Here is a 16,499-nt window from a genome sequence, read left to right on the forward strand (position 1 = left end):
ATTTGAAAAAATGACAAAAAAGAAAATCAGCAAAAAATTTCAAATGACACCAAAATATTAGGAAATATAGATGACCTGGGAGAAATGAAGTCTTTGGTGTCAATATATTTTGTATGTGAGGTTGTACGTTTCTGGCACCAAAAGGTTTTAAAAATATGAGTTAAAGGGCATTTCACAAATTAATCTCCAAATATACAGGAAAGATTAATAGAATTGTAACTTCACTTCACACTTACTGTCTCAGGGCAAGAAAATTTGCTGGACACATGAAAATGGATGAGGTGTTCACCTATAATAATGTAAGACACACCATAACCATCATCAGCAACCTGTGGAAAAAGTATTTAGCAATAAGTTTATCACAGTCATATATGGCTCTCACAATTCTTGTTCCATAAAATAAGTATTAAAATAACTTCAAGATCTCACTAAAGCAGGGATTCTCAACTACTTCTGAACCATGCCTCATCCTGGCATTTTTTAAAAATGGACTTTCCCTGTCACCCTTGCTGAATGGCGAGTCACACCAGGCAGCCAGGCCAAATTTGCAAGAATGGTGGTGTGTCTTGGCACTTGGCCCCTTACTATAATTACTGTTAGAAGGCTTGCAGGAACACCTTAAAAAGTTTAATACACCCCACATTGATAACCTTTGCTATAATGCAATAATAAATTTATATGTATGTTTAATCATGCTTCAGTTCAAAGAATTACTGCTATTTAGAAAACAGAACAGGAGGAGGTGGCCAGGCTGAGGAGCATTCGAAGCCATGAGGAATTCCTGGACAGTATTCCTGTGGAGTCCACGGAGGTCACTGTCCTAGGATGTGGGACTGTTGACCAGCCACTTATGGAGGAGGCAGTGGTGCAGGGTGAGCACTGGCAGCTGGTTACTTCCGGCAGCAGGCAGTGTTCCACCCCTGCTCCTAACCCTCCCACTGTGTTGTTACATAACCGTTACTCTTTACTTTCAGCAGGAGATAAGGAGTCACCCCCCACAGTGGAGGAGACCAGGCCTTGCACCACCAAGGTTGAGCAGTCTCCTGCCACCACTGCGAGGAGGAAACGTAGAGTAGTGGTGGTTGGAGACTCTCTTCTGAGGGGAACGGAGGCACCCATCTGTCGCCCTGACAGCTCATCTCGAGAGGTATGCTGTCTGCCAGGGGCCCGTATCCGAGATGTTACGGAGGCATTGTCGAGGATTATCCGGCCCTCTGACTACTACCCCATGCTACTCATCCACGTGGGCACAAATGATACTGCCAGGTGTGACACTGAGCGGATCAAGTGTGACTACAGGGCTTTGGGAGTACGGGTGAGGGAGTTTGGAGCGCAGGTGGTATTCTCTTCTATCCTTCCTGTCAAAGGTAGGGGCCCGGGCAGAGAGAGGTGCATCCTGGAGGTGAATGCCTGGCTGCGACGATGGTGTCGCCAGGAGGGATTCGGCTTCCTTGATCACGGGGTGCTCTTCCAGGAAGGACTGCTTGGCGGAGATGGAGTTCACCTTTCCAGGAGTGGGAAGGCCTTGTTTGGACACAGACTGGCTAACCTTGTGAGGAGGGCTTTAAACTAGGTTTGTCGGGGGCAGGTGAGCAAAGCCCACAGGTAAGTGCTGAATGTGCGGGACTGGGAGATGGGTTGGAAATGGGGGGGACTACGGCCTATAATGGCAAGGAGAAAGGAGGGTCAGGGCACAACAGGGAGGCAAGATCAAATCAGTATCTTAGATGCCTATATACAAATGCGAGAAGTATGGGTAATAAGCAGGAAGAACTGGAATTGCTAACCAATAAATACAACTATGATATCATTGGTATTACAGAAACCTGGTGGGATGGGACGCATGATTGGAATATTGGTATGGAAGGGTACGGCTTGCTCAGGAAGGACAGACAGGGAAAAAAGGGAGGAGGGGTTGCCTTGTATATTAAAAATGTACACACTTGGACTGAAGTGGAGATGAACGTAGGAGATAGCTGTGTAGAGAGTCTCTGGGTTAAGCTAAAAGGGGTAAAAAACGAGGGTGATATCATGCTAGGAGTCTACTACAGGCCACCTAGCCAGGTGGAAGAGGTGGATGAGGCCTTTTTTAAACAATTAACAAAACTATCCAAAGCCCAAGATTTGGTGGTGATGGGGGACTTCAACTATCCAGACATATGTTGGGAAACTAACACAGCGAGGCACAGGCTATCCAATAAGTTTCTGGACTGCATTGGAGACAACTTTCTGTTTCAGAAGGTTGAAAAAGCTACCAGAGGAGAAGCTGTTCTGGATTTGGTTTTAACAAATAGGGAGGAACTAGTTGAGAACTTGAAAGTGGAAGACAGTATAGGGGACAGTGATCACGAAATAATAGAGTTCATGATCTTAAGGAAAGGTAGAAGGGAGACCACCACAATTGAGGTTATGGATTTCAGGAAGGCAGATTTTGATAAGCTCAGAGAACTTGTAGGTAAGGTCCCATGGGAAGCAAGACTGAAGGGAAAAACAACTGAGGAGAGTTGGAAGTATTTCAAAGGGACGTTGTTAAGGGCCCAAAAGCAAACAATTCCGCTGTGTAGGAAAGATAGAAAATATGGCAAAAGACCAGCTTGGCTTAACAAGGAGATCTTGCATGATCTCAAAATAAAAAAGGAGTCATATAAAAAATGGAAACTAGGACAACTAACAAAGGAGGAATATAGGCAAGCAACACGGGAATGCAGGGGCAAGATTAGAAAGGCAAAGGCACAAAATGAGATCAAACTAGCTACAGGCATAAAGGGAAACAAGAAGACCTTTTATAAATACATTAAAAGCAAGAGGAAGACCAAGGACAGGGTAGGCCCACTGCTTAGCGAGGAGGGAGAAGCAGTAACAGGGAACTTGGAAATGGCGGAGATGCTCAATGACTTCTTTGTTTCGGTCTTCACCGAGAAGTCTGGAGGTGTGCCTAACGTAGTGAATACAAGCAGAGAGAGGGTAAGTTTAGAAGATAGGATACACAAAGAACAAGTTAAAAATCACTTAGGAAAGTTAGATGTCAGCAAGTCACCAGGTCCTGATGAAATGCATCCCAGGATACTCAAGGAGCTGATAGAGGAGGTATCTGAGCCTTTAGCTATGATCTTTGAAAAATCATGGCAGACAGGGGAGATTCCAGAAGACTGGAAAAGGGCAAATATTGTGCCCATCTATAAAAAGGGGAATAAGAACAACCCAGGAAATTATAGACCGGTCAGTTTAACGTCTGTCCCAGGGAAGATAATGGAGCAGGTAATTAAGGAAATCGTATGCAAACACTTGGAAAGTAATAAAGTGATAGGGAATAGCCAGCATGGGTTTGTGAAGAACAAGTCATGCCAAACTAATCTGATAGCTTTCTTTGAAAAGATAACGAGCCTTGTGGATAAGGGAGAAGCGGTGGATGTCATATACCTAGACTTTAGTAAGGCATTTGATACGGTCTCGCATGATATTCTTATTGATAAACTAGGCAAATATAACTTAGATAGGGCCACGATAAGGTGGGTGCATAATTGGCTGGATAACCGTAGTCAGAGAGTTGTTGTTAACGGTTCTAAATCCTGCTGGAAAGGGATAACAAGTGGAGTTCCTCAAGGGTCTGTTTTGGGACCCGTACTATTCAATATCTTCATCAATGATGTAGATATTGGGATAGAGAGTACTCTTATTAAGTTTGCAGATGATACCAAACTGGGTGGGGTTGCAACTTCTTTGGAGGATAGGGACATAATTCAAAATGACCTTAGCAAGTTAGAGAAATGGTCAGAGGTAAACAGGATGAGGTTTAATAAGGAGAAATGCAGAGTGCTCCACTTAGGAAGGAACAATCAGTTCCATACATACAAGATGGGAAGCGACTGTCTAGGAAGGAGCATGGCGGAAAGGGATCTAGGGGTCATAGTGGACCACAAGTTGAATATGAGTCAACAGTGTGATGCTGTTGCAAAAAAAGCAAATATGATTCTAGGTTGTATCAACAGGTGTGTTGTAAGCAAAACTCGTGAAGTCATTCTGCCGCTCTATTCTGCACTAGTTAGGCCTCAGCTGGAGTACTGTGTCCAGTTCTGGGCGCCACATTTCAAGAAAGATGTGGAGAAATTGGAAAGGGTACAGAGAAGAGCGACAAGAATGATTAAAGGTTTAGAGAACATGACCTATGAAGCCAGGCTTCATGAACTGGGCTTGTTTAGTTTGGAAAAAAGAAGATTAAGGGGGGACATGATAGCGGTTTTCAAATATCTAAAAGGGTGTCACAAGGAGGAAGGAGAAAATTTGTTCCTCTTGGTTTCTGAGGACAGGACAAGGAGTAATGGGCTTAAAGTGCAGCAGGGGAGGTTTAGATTGGACATTAGGAAAAAATTCCTAACTGTCAGGGTGGTCAAATATTGGAATAAATTGCCAAGGGAGGTGGTGGAATCTCCCTCTCTGGAGATATTTAAGAACAGGTTAGATAGACATCTGTCAGGGATGGTGTAGACAGAGCTTGGTCCTGCCTTGAGGGCGGGGGGCTGGACTCGATGACCTCTCGAGGTCCCTTCCAGTCCTATTATTCTATGATTCTATGATTCTAACAGTTTAAATTATCTGCTTTCAGTGTTATCAGCACATGACCATCCACGTTATCAAAATGCAGCCCTTTGGGACAGACTGTATGATACCTATAGGAAGGGCTGTCCACCTCCTACTTATTAAATGTGACACATCCTCCCTGCATGTAGTGACATCTTCCATTCTTGCTGAGCAGTCTGATACCCTAATATTCTTCTTTCATACTCCAGGGTCATGCTCTGAACCGTACACGAGTTCCTCTCAGTTTTTTGAGAGATGCTAGAGTTAACACAAATGGAGGGAAGGGGAGTCCATTTGGAAATGAAGAAATAATTCAGGGGCTAATAAAAAGAAACAATAAAGAAAAAACTAGAGAGAATATGATGAGAGACGTGACTGAACATAATAAGAGCAAAAATGAAGGGACAAATAAGAACAGACTGAAATCCACATGGCTGAGACATTTCTTTGTTGGCAAAAGTATCCTCTTTTAGATACTAATTACTGCTATATAGAATCTAGATGTTATGCTTCATGAAACATTTCTAAAGTCAAAATACTCCATAGAAAAAGATGGTTACTCATCTTTGTAACTGTTCTTGGAGATGTGTTGCTCACATCTATTCCAATTTAGGTGTGTACACAGCTGCCAGAAAGTTTGATCCTAGCTGCTATCTGTTGAATCAGTTGTGGAGCTCTCTGGAGCTCCACAACTGCCAATCCATTGCCCCTCCAGTTCCTTGCCAGCTACTCTGACAGTTGAGAAGGAGAGTGGGTATAGAATAGATATGAGCAACACATTTCAAAGAACAGTTGCTAAGGTTAGTACCATTTGTTTTGTTTTTCAAATGCTTGCTCATATCTTCTCCTACTTAGGTGAATCACAAGCCTTACCCAGGAGTAGTGGTCGGAGTCAATGTGCAGCTGACTTGAGCACCATGGCACCCCAGGACACACCGCGTCTTGACTGTTGCACATGGCGTAGTGCAGCATGGAGATAAGGACCATGTCACAACTCTACAGATTTCCTGAAGAGGAACATGAGCCAGGAGAGGGTCTGAAGAGGCTTGTGCCCACATAGAATGTTCTGGAGAGGCGGCAGGGAAACCTTAGCGAGGTCATAACACGCACAGGCGCACATTGCAATCCAGGAGGATGTGCTTTAACAAGACTGGCAGCCCCTACCTCTGGTCCACCACCACCATGAATAACTGACAAAAAGGTTTAGTCCTGTTGATGTAGAAGGCAAGAGACTGCCTGACATCAAGCAGTGCAATCTTTGTTCCCATGAGCTCAGGTGAGGCTTAGGATAGAAAACGGGAAGAAAAATGTCCTCCCTGCAGTGGAAGCTAGAGACCACTTTTGGGAAGAAAGCCGGAGGATGGCAAAGCTGGACCGTGTCCTTGTGGAAAACAGCGTATGGGGGTTCTGACGTAAGGGCGCAGAGCTCCAACACCTGTCTGGCAGAGGTGAGGGAAACCAGGAAAACCACCTTCCATGAGAGGTAAAGCAGCAAACAGATATCCAGGCTTGAAGGGGGACCCATGAGTGCCGAGAGGACCAGGCTGAGCTCCCAAGCAGGGACTGGGCACTAGATCAGTGGGTGGAGCCTATCCATGCCCTTGAGGAAATGCCCAACCAGAGGGCTCGTGAAAACAGAGCAACCAGTCTCTCCTGGGTGGAAAGCCAAAACATCTGCCAGGTGAAATTGCTGGGTCTGGTGCTTCAGGGATACTGGGTACTCCAGCACTTGATAGATAGAGGCCAACAAGAGCACCAGTGCATGCTGGAGACACCAACATGAGAAGTGCTTCCATTTAGGCATTTACGTGAGCCTAGTAGAAGGCTTCCTACTGCTGAGAAGCACCTGATGGACCTGCTCAGAGGGATTCAGCCTTGAAGCCACCATGCTGCGAGATGGAGAAAGCATAGGTCTGGTTGGCAAAGGCAGCCATGGCCTTGTGTAATGAGGTCTGAGAGTAGGAGTGGAATGGACAGTTGTACCAACAGTTTCAGGAAGGTGGAGTACCAATGCTGAAGGGCCCAGGCCGGGGTTATCAGGATAACATTTCCCGTCTGCAGAGCTTGAGGAACACCTTGTGGACCAGCAGAAATGGGGGAAGCACACAATAGGCTGGTCTGGCACAGAATATGGAAGATAAGGGAGAGCCCAAATGAGAAGACCATGGTGGGGCTGAGCCAGTCTTCACAGATGGTGCCGGGTGATGTGAGGTGCACCCAGCAATCAGCACCAGTGCTGAGAATACTGCGTGTCAAGAGCTGATGCTGAAGTGGGAATGCATGCTCCAAGGAGCGGTGCAGAGACAAAGGTACATGCTCCAAAGAGTGGCGCTGCTCTGAGGGACGGTGTCATGGTGAGCAAGGTTTTGAGATCACGGGGAGCAAGAACTGCAGTGCCAATGGTGCCCAGCTGAGTCAGAATTCAAGCAGTGCCAAGATCATTGGTGCTGATCAGGACTGTCAGAGTGCTGCATTGACCCCAAACATGAACAAGATCTGCTCGCTGCTGATGCTCTCAAGTGAGAGCAGCTCAGAGGCGACTGGCTGCAAGAACGGTGCCATGAGTGCGACCGATTCTGCAAGTCAGATTGGCGGTGTTCCATGTGACTGCGCCAGGACTTCAAGTGGGGAGATGCTGGGACTGGAACTGGTGGGCCCATCATGGACAGCTTCCACTGGGAAGATTAGCAGGAATCAGAGGCCCTGTCCTAGGACAGAGTCATTTCGATGAAGCCCCATGTAGCCTCAAAGGTGTCCAGAGTGGAGGATGGACCAATCACTAATAGCTCACCCTTCAGAGTCCAAGAGGATAGGGCTCCGTGCATGAGAGGAGCTCCGTACGTTAGTGCCTCTGGAACATAGTCCATCTGGGCCTGCTGACATGGAAGGTGTGGAGGAAGCAGGAGAAGCCACTGACACCAAGAGCTTGGCCATCTTAGAAGACCACACTGGGAAGTGAGAGTGGCCCCAGGGAGAGGCCTTCAGAAAGCGTTGGTGCCAAGAGAGTCCCTTCTTCCTGCTGGTTCTGAGACTGAAGGAGGTGCACTGTAGGGATGTTAAATTGCAGTTAACTATCTACCTTTACAGACCACTGTGCAGAGCTGCTATGCAGAGCCATTGGGCTCTTACTACATTTAAAATGCAGAGTCCCGGACCAGGGAGAGCTGGGACTGCTCGGTCCCAGCTCATGGTGAGTCCAGCAGCCCTGTTCACGGTGGCCAGGACTGTCCACTGTGAATAGGGGCTGCTCCAACACCAGTCCTCATCCAGAGCAGCCTCTGCCTGCAGCCAACCCTGCCTGCCACGAACAGGGGCTGCTTGCCAGCAGCAGCCCTTGTCCACGGGGGAGCCCAGTAGCAGCCTCTCTATCCCACCCCCCACAGCCTCTGATAGAGGGGGAGGTAGACAGCGCAGGTGTCACTATGGAGATGGTGCTGGGGGGAAATGGCTGGCCGATTCTCCCCCAGCACCAGCTCCTGTTTCCTTCCCCCCTTGCTGTCTCTCAGAGACAGCAAGGGGGGAGGGAGCAAGTAGTCAATACTCCAGTCGAATACTTGCTAACATCCCAAATTGCTTTGTGTTGGATCCTGCATCTGAGGCCGAAAAGTGGATTCTGTAAGGAGTTGCTTCATGTGAAAGTTCCACTCCTTTCTGATATGTAGTTTGAAGGCCTTGCAGGTCTTGCACTTGTCAGCCTGATGGGCTTCCCCCAGGCACCAGAAACATGAGTCATTGGGGTCACTTGTTGGCATAGACTTGAGGCAGGACCCACAGGGTTTGAAGCCCTAGGACTTTCTCCAAAAGGAACACAGGTGGGAAGGGGGAAAACCCCTTCACCTACCACTGCTAACAAACAACTACTAAGTAGAACTATTACAAAACAAACAACTATAAGCGGTAGGGACACGTGGTGCTTGCAAAGCAAGAGAGCCACAATTCCTATAGCCACCACTGGCAGTAGGAAGGAACTGAGGTTTGGTTGAGTAGGCAGAGTCATATATATATAGTGCACTGCACCTGTGCCACTGCAGGGGGCTCCACACCTGATCCAACAGGTAACAGCTAGGATAAAACTTTCTGGCATCCATTCATGTGGTGTGCGTACACTAAACTGGAATAGATATGAGCAAGCACTCGAAGGATTTTTAGAGATTCAAACATTGTGAGGTGCAAGTTTCACTGAGTATTGCTGGGTAGGCAAGACTTATCTGGAAAAAAATTGTTTTCTAGTCAGAATCCTCCTAACTAGATTACCCCTGGCACTGCAATTAAAAAAAATCTTACTGTACTGGAGAACAGATAAAATCATACCAAGAATGTGATTTAAAGCTATTTTCAGGCTCATTAGCTCCTCAGGGAATACAGTATCATACAACGTATGTACTACAATCTCCACCTTTGACTGGAGGGAATCTAACAAAAATAGATAACTACAGAACACATGAACCTCAATCTGCAGCTACTTTATTTCCAGTGTTCCAGCAAAAAATGGAAATGTGTCAATGAACACAAATAAGAGGGAATGAAAGCCCCCATTCACCAAATCTCATGATATGTATGTCTGCCTACAACACCTGGATTCCTCTGCAAGACCCACTTTATTTGCCTAGCTGAAAGGAAAGAACAAAGCTAAGACAGATTTCCTTGAGCACATACATACACAAAAGGAAAAACATTAACACATATGCTTTCAGAACCCCACAGCTAGGGATGTTAAATTTAGCTTAATCAACTAATAGACTAGTTGATAGAATTTCCATGGACTAGTCGATAAGCAAGGGAGCCCCCGGAGCTAAACCCGCTGCAGCTTTTCCTTTAAATGTATTAAGAGCCAACTGGCTCTTAATACATCTAAAAAGCAGAGGCACAGCATCCTGCTACCCCCTGCCTTTCCTACCCCCATGGAGATGGTGCTGGGGGGAACCGGCTTTTAAGCTGTTTATGCTTATCATATAGTCGACCAGTCACTTACATACCTACCTACAGTCTTCAATCTTCACACTGAAATTAAAGTTAAGTTAGGAGCATACAAACTAACTCGTTTATGTAGTATGCATTACAAAATATTTCTTAAAAAACCCTCAAACTTACAGGTCCAAAGCCTCCGCCACTGGACACAAACTCAGGGTTCTTCTCCAGATCAATGTGCTGCTGTGGTGTTTGACTTGTTGACAACCTCCAAGGCTCTGACAAAACCTTTAGAGCATATAAAGTCAAGAGTAATATGCATATTGGCAGCTTATGTGTTGCAATTAAGCAGGTATTATCAAACTAAGTTACAAGACTTTGCTAATAAAACACTACTACTAAATATGAACTCCAATTCATATTCACAATGGAATGAACAAATTAAAATTAATTATTTATATTTCAGGACAAGTGACATAAAAAAGGAGACAAAGATGCACACAAGGTCCTGAGATTGATCCCATACAGAAAATAGCTATGTTCCCATTAGGAGTATGTTTGGAAAAGGCTTGCTGAAATAAAATGAGTGATCACCAGGAATCTGATCCAAAGTCCACTAAGGTCAGTGGAAAGATTCCCACTGACTTCAACAAGCTTTGGATCAGTCCCTTGATCTGCAAAAGTATTAAGAAACTGTGATCCTTACATCAAATAAGAGTCCTATGTAATCTCTAGTGATAGCACATCAATTTAAAGACAGAATACGGAAAACAGCAAAAAGTTATTTTCCTCCTCAAGTGGATCATTACACTCATTCTTTGTGACCCAGACAAGAAGAGCAGTATAATCAACGACACAAAATTACAACGTGGAAGATTCATAAATCTTTTGGCCTAGGAGATAGACATTGGAGTCCTTATCCTACAGTGTCAATTTCTTATGCAGTTCTGTTTGGGTCTGTGATTTGCAACCTCAACTACTAAGGAGTTGGGTTAAGAGTGGGGAAATAGGAAATCCATGCCTTTGGCCAGGACATAGTATTTCCTGTCCTCTCTCTTACACATCAGAACCACCAAGGCAGGCATCTGCCAGATGATGTTGGCTGGATCTAATATTTATAGGCATTTATAGGCATAGCAGTTTTGGAGGATGCCAATGGTTGGAGGATCTTGAGGCGTTTGTGCTGGTTCTCCTATACCTCCTCCTAGCTAAGAGCCACTTGTTTAAAAAGTTCTTGGAATTGTTTGAAGTCATCTGCCATCTTTGGTGGAGGTGGCATGACAGCTTCATCAGGGGAGTATGAGGAGTTGTGTTTGGGCGACTCAGTGTCCTGCATTGGGTCATCTTCTATGTCCTTCGAGACTCTTCCAGTCCCCTAGAACTGAAAGCTATAGAGGAACTTAAACAAGTGGTCCTGTAGCACCTTAGAGACTAACAAAGTATATATATAGTATCATGAACTTTCATGTGCTTTCATGACACTATATATATTTTTTGTTAGTCTCTGAGGTGCTACAGGACCACTAATTTTTAATTTTTTTTTAATGTTACAGACTAACACAGCCCCTCTGAGGCTAAACAGGAAGTTGGTGGTGAGCAGATCTGTGCACTTTGAGATGATTGTAACAGCCCCATGTATCCCACGATGGCCAATGCACTGCATATGGCATCTGCATTGGCATCCATAGCAGAACAAACCAGGGCAATTGAGTCAGCTGCTTGTGGGTAAATTGGCCACTGTGGTCATTTAGGTTGTGGCGGGGAAGAGATGTGAGGGGAGAATACAGCCTCCTCCCTGCTGCCCTCATCCCTGTCAGAGAAAAGCAATCACTGCATGGGAGAAGATGGCTGGGTTAGCATGGAGCTATCAGTGCTGAGGAGAGGGGATTCTGGCACTGGGGCAACCAGAGACTGATTCTTGGTATGCAGCTCCCTCAGGAGAGAGAGGAGGCTCTCTTCCTCTTCTCCTGAAAGGACTGAACCATGCTCCTGGCTGGTTCAGAGTGTGAGGGAGAGCATTTGCTTGAGGGTTTAGGCTCCCTCATTTCTGACGCCAGTTGGAGAAACTTCTCCATTAAAATAATTTTCAGGCAGAGGTCTCAATTCTTGCAGTGGACCCATTTGGATGGGATGTGTGTCTTGCCCAGGCATTTGATACAGAGGGAGTTCCCTGCAGGAAGTGTACTTTTTGAATCCAGGGGAGGCTGGACAGTCAGCCCAAGAAGTCACTCTCCAAAGGGGAGAATGATAGGATGGAGGGAGGGGGGCAAAAACAACTATACTAACTTCCTACAAGAAGGGGAGAAGTTGGATGAGGTTTTCTAACTAATCTGTGTATTTTTTTTATCTCTAACTACAGAAGGAGGTGACACAGTACTCTTGAGTTCTGTCTTCAACCAAGGACAGCTGAGAAGGAACTGAGGGGGTCAGGACAAGCATACTCCAAATAGACTTGCAGGTGCCATAAGAAATCAACTAGACATGCATGTCCCGACCAGGCACTACTAACAAAGATCTCCTATCAACAGTGTTGGGATGCTCCATCACATATAGTGGAGCAACTTCAGGGACAGCACTCGAAGAACCCAAACTATATAAGGTTCTTTAATTTCATTACTCAAGATAATACATTTGTAGGAGAAAGAAAGAGCCTGAAGCTTGGGCCTGGTCCTTGAACCAAAGTAAGCAAGAGTTATGCTATGAGTAACTGACAGGCTGTGTCAAAAGCAGATGTTTGCCTGCAAGGCAGTGTCCCTTGGCACCAGAAATGATAAAAGCACATGAAGTGTGTAAATACATTCCATCAGTACAGTACATAATACTGAGTACATAATAAAGTAGTTTGAAACCCAGCTGAGTACATAATAAAGTAGTTTGAAACAACTCGAGTGAAAGCATAACAACAGGTAGTGAATGCTTTGGAGGAAAATACAAGGGGAGGTAGCAAATGTATCATTAATGCAGAAGATGATACGTAAGGTGTGTGTCAGATTGTTCATTTGTCTCCATAACTATTGGAGTACCTCAACGTAATTCTTTGACCAACATAGGGGACAATAGTGAAATCCATACTATTGATTAAGCCTTGTCTATTGTCCCAGGTACAAATACATAGGGGGTCAGAGGCCATCTGGCTACTGACAACTATTAATGTACTTTGTTCAACAGTAAACCTGACTCGGTGCCTTTGTACCTTATCTCAGTCTGTGGTCTTTGTAGGCTCTCATGAAGTCTATTATGCTAGCTACCTGTGCAGAGCTGGCACAATATACTGAGGGAACATACAAAATACCTGCAGTCAAATGTTTATCATCACTGATGGAGCAGGAAATCTGTCAGGATGCCACATCAGCGAATCCTGAATTTACTGTATTGCTGTCCTGAATTACTACAATTTTCACCTTCAGTTAGTGTGATAATCCCTAACGGGTATGTAGCGCCACACATTCAGTTTCTTAAGTGAACATTAACTGCAGGGTGATATTTTATGGTGACTTCACCTGATACCTTATATATAAGTAATGTGATCTAGAAAAAAAATAAAAGTCTAACTCCACTGATTCATTTCTTTACAATACCTTTTACATCTCTTTGAAAAATTGTCAACGCCAGTGCAGCACTTCTGATTAACACCTAACTTCGCCTCTGCAAGAGGCGATAGCTATGTCGGCAGGTGAAGCTTTTCCACTTACATAGCACTGTCTGACTCTACACCAGTACTTAGATTGGTATTACTACACTCAGGAGTATGGATTATTCACACTCCTGAGCTACAGAATTATACCAAAGTAATTTTGTAGCGTAGACCAGGGCTAGATTAGCATTCATTAAGAGATTTCAAAATGTCAGCATAACCAAATCAATGTCACATTTACCTTGGAATTACACATTTTAACCTAAATTATAGAAAGTTCATATCAGAAAAAGCTAACTACTGATAGCTAATCTTTTGTTTACTTGATGAAGCTGCCCTTGTGGATAGCAACCAAGAAATTTTACTTACTTTTTTGAGGAAAGGAGACTCAACACCAAGGTATTTGGACACCACATAAAGGCAGAACAGGTGACGGTCAATGCCTGAACCAGTCATGGCAAGGCGATACATGTGCTGGTGTTTAGCAGCAGCAATCCTGAATAGTTTACACCTCTTTTCATTCTAAAGAATAATTTAAAAAACATAAAGGGAAAAAGATGGAAGATGTTTAAATTGGGAAATCAAAATTGTAGTGATTGGTCTCAGCCTGTAGCACTAAGGGTCAAGTACAAGACAAAGTACGCAACGAAAACCAGCTCTCAGGAACAACTACCAACAGCAACGAATGAAGTTTTAAGTGACGTGGGATTAATTTTTTTTTAATTCAAATTTTCTAGTTTTAACATATTTCAAATTCAGGAATTAACATGTGTGTCTATAGTTTCTGGTAGAAAACCATAGTGAAGGGAAATTTAATTCTAGAACTAAGAGAACTCACTGAATCAGGTACAGCAGGAGAGATATGATTACAAGACTAGTTCTATGAAGTTTGCTTCTATTTTGCATCTTATCAAATCAAGCTTCCTGTGGATTATAAATAAAAAAAATCTATTCTTACTCTGTATTTTTATTACTCTGTTTAGACAGCTACGCAAAGCAAGTCTGATCAAACTGATTAAAGAGCTGGGAACTTTACTACACGTTGGACCTCCCCAGTTTGGCACCCTCGGGACCTGATGGGTCCCGGCCAGATGAGGGATTTAACCAGACCAGGGAAGATAATTTCTGCTCTTCCTTGGTCCCCTAGCCATGGCCTCACTGCCAACCTCCCCCCACACTTCTCTCTATTGCTGGCCCCTCAGCACAGGACTCCTGGCCCAGTGTAGCAGCCCTGTTGCTGGGGTGCAGTTGTGCCACCAGATGGCAGCCCTGCTGCTTCCCAGCCTCACCAGGCAGCTCTGCTGGGCAGCAGCAGGGCTGCCAGGCTCTTTGCTGCACCGCTGGGCACCTCACTCCAAGGTTCCTGGCCCTGCCACCAGGCAGCCCCACGGTCGGGCTCCCAGCCCTGCAGAGCAGCCCCACTGCCTCTTAATCCCACTGCACTGCTGCACCACTAGGAGGCAGCAGGGCTGCTAGTTGCGCTATCGGGCAGCCCTGCTGCCATGTTCTCAGCCCCACCTCCAGGCAACCCCACTGCCTCCTGGTCTCGCCGGGTAATTTTGCTGCTGGGCTCCAGCCCTGCCGGGCAGCCCCACTGCCTCCCACCCCCCACCAAGTGTCACCACCAGGAGGCAGCCCTGCTGCTGGGCTCCATTCCTGCTGCAGGACTCCCAGCCACCAGCCCTTTGTGGGACTCTCTGGTCCTGCAACATCCCTGGCCCAGAAGGACCCTTCTGGGTCAGGGATGTTGCAGGACTAGAGTCCTGGTTAAGACAGATTCAACCTGTACTACTTAGGAGACTGACTGAGAGTGTAGTCAATGGCAATAGAATATTTTAGTTACTAAATAAAACACTCATTTTCTAAATAATCTAGGACAGAATGTGCTTGGCAATTTCATACTGTGAAATAGCTTACTAGGCGTATGAGAATTCGTCACGTCTTCCCTAACCCTTTCCCATCAGAGCATGGTATACCATCTCTTCACATATGTGGTTCCACTCAAGCTCATCTGAAGAAGTGGGTTTTGCCCACATAAGCTCATATTATCATCTATATATATTTGTTAGTCTGTTAGGTGCCACAGGGCTACTTGTTTTGTTTTTAAAGTTACAGACTAACATGCCTACCACTCTTGAGCTTCTATCTCTCTAAGGGTACGTCTACACTAGCCCCCTAGATCGATCTAGGGAGGCTAATGAGGGCGACCGGAATTGCAAATCAAGCCCGGATTTAAATATCCCATGCTTGATTTGCATGTTCCCGGCTGGTCGCCATTTTAGAAATTGACTAGCCCGAAGTAACTGCCCACGTCTACAGGCGACAGTGAAACAGGATTCCGATTTAAAGCCCTAAATCGAATTAGGTGGTATTCCTCCTGCAATGAAGTTTACCATCTAATTCGAATTAGGGGCTTTAAATCGGAAGCCCGTTTCACTGCCACGTGTAGATGCGGGCAGTTACTTTGGGCTAGTCAATTTCTAAAATGGCGACTGGCCAGGAACATGCAAATCAAGCGAGGGATATTTAAATCCTGGAGGTTTGATGGCAATTCCGGTAGCCCTCATTAGCCTCCCTAGATCGATCGAGAGGGCTAGTGTAGACGTATCCTAAGAGTGTTAGTCTATTTCTGTTAGGCATGAGATGCTGGTAGTAGTTCTTGAAATAGTAACAACATCCAACAGAAGCTGCCACTGGGGAACTGGGGGAAGAGAGGCAAAGAGACGGACAGAAGAGTAAGTGTAGCTGGAAAGTATCACACGGTACTGAAGGAGAAAGAATACAAAGAAAAGAAGTCACAGAGATCAGGACAAACAGGGGAGGAAAAAAACAAGAGACAGAAATACAGAAAGGAAAAAAGTATTCTACTAGAAACAGCATTCTGTCAGAGGCTGAAACACTGCCTTCAGAAAAGGTCATTCAGGACTTGGAGAAATCATAAGTGATTGAGATGATTGAATCATCTAATCTACTGTAATTTAAAAAACCTTAGCCATAACTTTTACTTTTAAAATATTTGGCCAAATAGACAGGACATTATCACAGCACTTTCTGAAATAAGCCCAAACCCAGATTTTCAAAACTGAGCACCTCTAGCAATATTATTACATATGTTGCACACCCATTTTCCAGTGATTTTTAGCATGGCATTCAGTAAGTTCATAAGGGGAAAAGCATTTTTCACACTGCATAATCAAACACAATTGTAACAAATTAGGTTTGAGTTCTAGGCTTAATTTTCAGTATTGCTAACACTCCAACTGAAGTCAGTGGGAGCTATGGATGATGAGCAAATCTGAAAATCAGGCAAGTTTTTTCCACGCTCCAAGCCAACAGCCATTTCGTGAAACGTGACATATAATACTTTACACAATCAGTC

At 44.9% G+C, this 16,499-nt stretch overlaps 1 protein-coding gene across 2 annotated transcripts in view; it reads right to left on the reverse strand.

The window, feature by feature from the left end:
- The window catches only part of CPT1A (carnitine palmitoyltransferase 1A), a 78,769-nt gene that overhangs the window by 3,281 nt on the left and 58,989 nt on the right, over positions 1–16,499 (reverse strand). For both annotated transcript variants that reach the window (XM_006131643.3, XM_075928332.2), the window contains exons 16-18: positions 13,490–13,642; positions 9,670–9,774; positions 237–329 (exon numbers count right to left, since the gene is read on the reverse strand). In XM_006131643.3, the coding sequence (XP_006131705.2) occupies positions 237–329; positions 9,670–9,774; positions 13,490–13,642 (351 nt within the window). The remainder of the gene's footprint in view (positions 1–236; positions 330–9,669; positions 9,775–13,489; positions 13,643–16,499) is intronic.

The sequence above is a fragment of the Pelodiscus sinensis genome, chromosome 5 (genome assembly GCF_052426305.1).
Source record: "Pelodiscus sinensis isolate ZL-2025 chromosome 5, ASM5242630v1, whole genome shotgun sequence".
In the NCBI taxonomy this organism is placed as follows: Eukaryota; Metazoa; Chordata; order Testudines; family Trionychidae; genus Pelodiscus; species Pelodiscus sinensis.